Below are 3503 nucleotides of genomic sequence, written 5' to 3'. Positions count from 1 at the left end.
GGATAGACCGTAATATTTGGTGAATCCACACAAATACAATACATCAACACATTCACATCTACAAGCCTAGAACAAGAAGGCAATAAGATCTTTTGAAGAGATTCCTTAAGCATACCCTGATAAATCAGAGCAATTTGAAACAAATCCCATAGTGAGATCTTAGCAAGAGTAAAAAAAAGTTGCTCAATAAGGTCATAGTCACTAGGTTGTTGAACTAAAGTTTTAGAAGCTTGAGGAAGATATGGTTGCAAAGGTTGTAAAGAAGTGCTAGATTGATCAACATTTTGCTTTTTTTTTCTCCTTTCTTGATTCTTATTTTTCTTATTCTAATTATTCACAGCCAACAATCAATAAACCTTAATTTAATTTATTCGCTCATAAAGAAATTTAAAAAATAAAAATTGATAAAGTCTTTTAAAATTTCATTTAAAAATGTTTTCATTAATAAATATTACAGTCCATGCATAGACTAGTAACATGTGTTTTTCCAAAAAACTAATAAGAGTAATTGAGTATCCTAATTCTATAATAAAATTTTCTAAATAAGTGGAAACCATCTAAAAGATGGGCTCAAAGTGAATGTCTTTCTTTCGATGTGAAGAATGATTTGTATTCAACCATTCGCATTAGTAAGACTGCATCCTTCAAATAAGATATATTATCCTTTTACATTACTCAAAGTTGGATTCAATCTAGGAGGACCCAATCTTATTGCATTAATGTAATTTACTGGACTATGTGCTGAAATCCCTGGAACCAAAATTCCAAATATTCTGGAGATAATAGAAAGTTTGGTTTCCTTGAAGCTCTCTCCCTTAATGTAATGTAATACTAAGGACTGTAACAATTCCCATATGGCAGTTATTCTTATGGGTATGAAGTACACCAACGTGAGATCTCTATTGGGGGCTTCCACAAGATTCTGCAATAACAATTTTAACAAAATAATATATTAAATCCATAGAGTCAGTCTTACTAAAATTTAGTGGATATCACTAATCTTAAAAAATAATAATGAGTATTACAAAATTAAAAAGTAATTTGAATACCTTTTGACAATAACAACAGTTGTAGTAAATACATACTCCAAAGTGCTTATACATGAATAGGCCATCATCAAAAGGTAATCTTGGAATAAGGTCATTGGAATATACAACTCTAAAATATTTGGGTTTGGATTGTTTTAGTTTACTATTCATGAAATCTCCAAATTCTTTATCACCAACTCTAGGTTGTCCAAATGTATAAATAGCCAATAGTTTTTCTAACAACTTATCCTCCTTGTTCACAAATAGCATTGCTAAAAATAATATAGCTAAAGCTCCTCCTAAACTATGACCTGTCACAATGAATTTTGCATTTTTGTGGATTTGTAAAAGGTTCTTTAACTTTTGGCATAGAACAAAATAGGCTAGAGGTTTGTTGATGTCTTGTGTTTCGAGATGATGTGAGGACTTCTTATCAATTGAATGGTTTGCTAGACCCAAAGCCTCTAGAAATCCTAAATGGACTTTTCCTATTTGGGGAAAGTCATACCATGAGAAATCTAAATCTGTTATGTAATCATCTACCTCAAATAATTGTGTTCCTCTAAAGGCTACCACTATTAATTTGGCATCAATTTCCTTGTCACATATTACAAATGCTTGTGTAGATTTCTTCTACAAGTGATCTGTAAGATACCCATATCAACGTATTAGTATTCTGCAAGATTAGACATTTTGTTCAGTCAAAGAAAAATTTGAACAAATTTATGTGGGCTGTTAAAACAAGTGAAATAAAATACCTTCCAGTGCTGGTTGACTCTTTTCCTGATAACCAACTTGTTTTCATAAGCTAAAGTTGAAGCCATGGCTGAGATATCTGCAAACACTCGATCCCCACCCTCCATGACTGAGAGATCATCTTCAGAGATGCTCTTATACAGATCTCTGCGCCGCTCTAAACGGCCAATCACACTTAAAAATTCCTCTGATCCTCTCTTGGGTATGATCATGCTTCCTGTATAAAACAATCTAAACATGAGTATGAGGGTGATGTAAACATAAATTTGGAGGAGATATTCAAAACTATTTTGATTATTCATCATTGTCAATCATACTACCAGGAGAACCTGATGCTAATCTGGATTTGGATATTTCTTTCGCTAACAGTGATTTTTTTTTCAAAATTGTTAGAAATAAGTTTATATCCGGATTCATATGGTGAGTTGGTCAAAGAAGGGTCCATAGTTCTGTTGGTAGAGCACTCCAATAGTAAATGGAAGCTTTTAGGTTTGAGTCTTAAATGATTCATATGAGTCGTAGTTCAATATGTGTCATCAAAACAGTGCGATTAAAGAAGATGTTGGAAATAAGCCACACCTGAACCGAAACAAGTTGGTCAAAGAAGACCAGCAGCCTGATAGAGTACACCTGGAAGGTCTTAAGTTTGAGCCGTAATTGCTCTCCTGTCCCAAGAGCAATAATATAAAAAAGGGGATCAAGGGCAGGTAATAAGAAGTTGGGGACCTCCTATGGTGCATAATCTCTCTATCAGGGCAGTATCTTAATCTAATCATTGGTCTGATCTATATGAATTGTAGTTCAACAAAAATGATATTTCTTAAATTTGACGTCAAAGAAACAATGAAAAAATCTAATTTTAGAAAAGTGGATTTAGATTTGATAGTAAATTTCTACAGAAGAGCCTGAGATATAAGAGCGAGTCTGTCCACCAAATTCATAACTTGTTTCACAATGACCTAAAAGCTAAAGTTCTAGCTGTATAAATTTGAAATAGAAGAAAAAAATTATAGTATTAACATAATCTCAGGTGTTTTGCTCTCTTAAGCCAAGAAAAAGGGTTACCAAATTTCATCCCATAAATATATGGAAAGGAATGATCCATCATGAAAAAATAATAATATAAAAATGCTTACACAATTTTTTTGTGAGAACAATATTAAATCATTGAATAAAAATAAGTACAATTACCGTTTAATAAACTGAACAGGGTTCTTAACAATCCCCCATTCTGAGAAAACAGGTTCAGAAGAAATTCAACCAAGATACCCAATGCTTTCAAGGGTCCTGCAACATACTCCACAATTTTCATCAATATAAGTGAGAGCTTCATTTTCCAGTACTGGTTCAGTTGTAATATGACTTGCTCTTCACATTTAGTGAGGTGGGATCTTAATGTAGGCTATCAAGTCACCAGTTGTCTCCATTTTCACAAGTTTACAAGCCACAGAGAAATGTGTTGCCAATGTCTACAAGCCATTCTACTCTGAAAGTTAATCATATTAATGAGTTTGAATATGTTTGTTGGCAATCTATTCAACATTTGACATTTCATATTATATTGGGTATCTTTGCGTATTCAGCATTCAATGAATATTTGACTGTAACTATTAATTAAAATATTATGTTATATTTTGAATTAAAATAATAAAGATGATTAAATGTCGGATCGAAATTGTCCCTTTTATGTGGTTTCAAAATGAAATCAATGTTGTTTAC

General features: G+C 32.3%; 1 protein-coding gene across 1 annotated transcript; it reads right to left on the bottom strand.

Annotated features, from left to right (window-relative positions):
* Nucleotides 1-536: 536 nt before the first annotated feature.
* Nucleotides 537-3216, bottom strand: LOC131876465 (triacylglycerol lipase OBL1-like). Its single transcript, XM_059221876.1, has 4 exons — nucleotides 2976-3216; nucleotides 1748-2001; nucleotides 1050-1661; nucleotides 537-922 (listed from the first exon to the last, which is right to left on the bottom strand). Exons 1-4 carry the CDS (start codon nucleotides 3115-3117, stop codon nucleotides 659-661), a joined length of 1272 nt encoding a protein of 423 aa, XP_059077859.1. The 5' UTR covers nucleotides 3118-3216; the 3' UTR covers nucleotides 537-658.
* Between the last annotated feature and the right edge of the window lie 287 nt (nucleotides 3217-3503).

Source organism: Cryptomeria japonica, chromosome 6 (genome assembly GCF_030272615.1).
Source record: "Cryptomeria japonica chromosome 6, Sugi_1.0, whole genome shotgun sequence".
NCBI classification, from domain to species: Eukaryota; Viridiplantae; Streptophyta; class Pinopsida; order Cupressales; family Cupressaceae; genus Cryptomeria; species Cryptomeria japonica.
The sequence above is the reverse complement of the archived record's forward strand: the minus strand, read 5'-3'. Positions and strand labels throughout refer to the sequence as shown.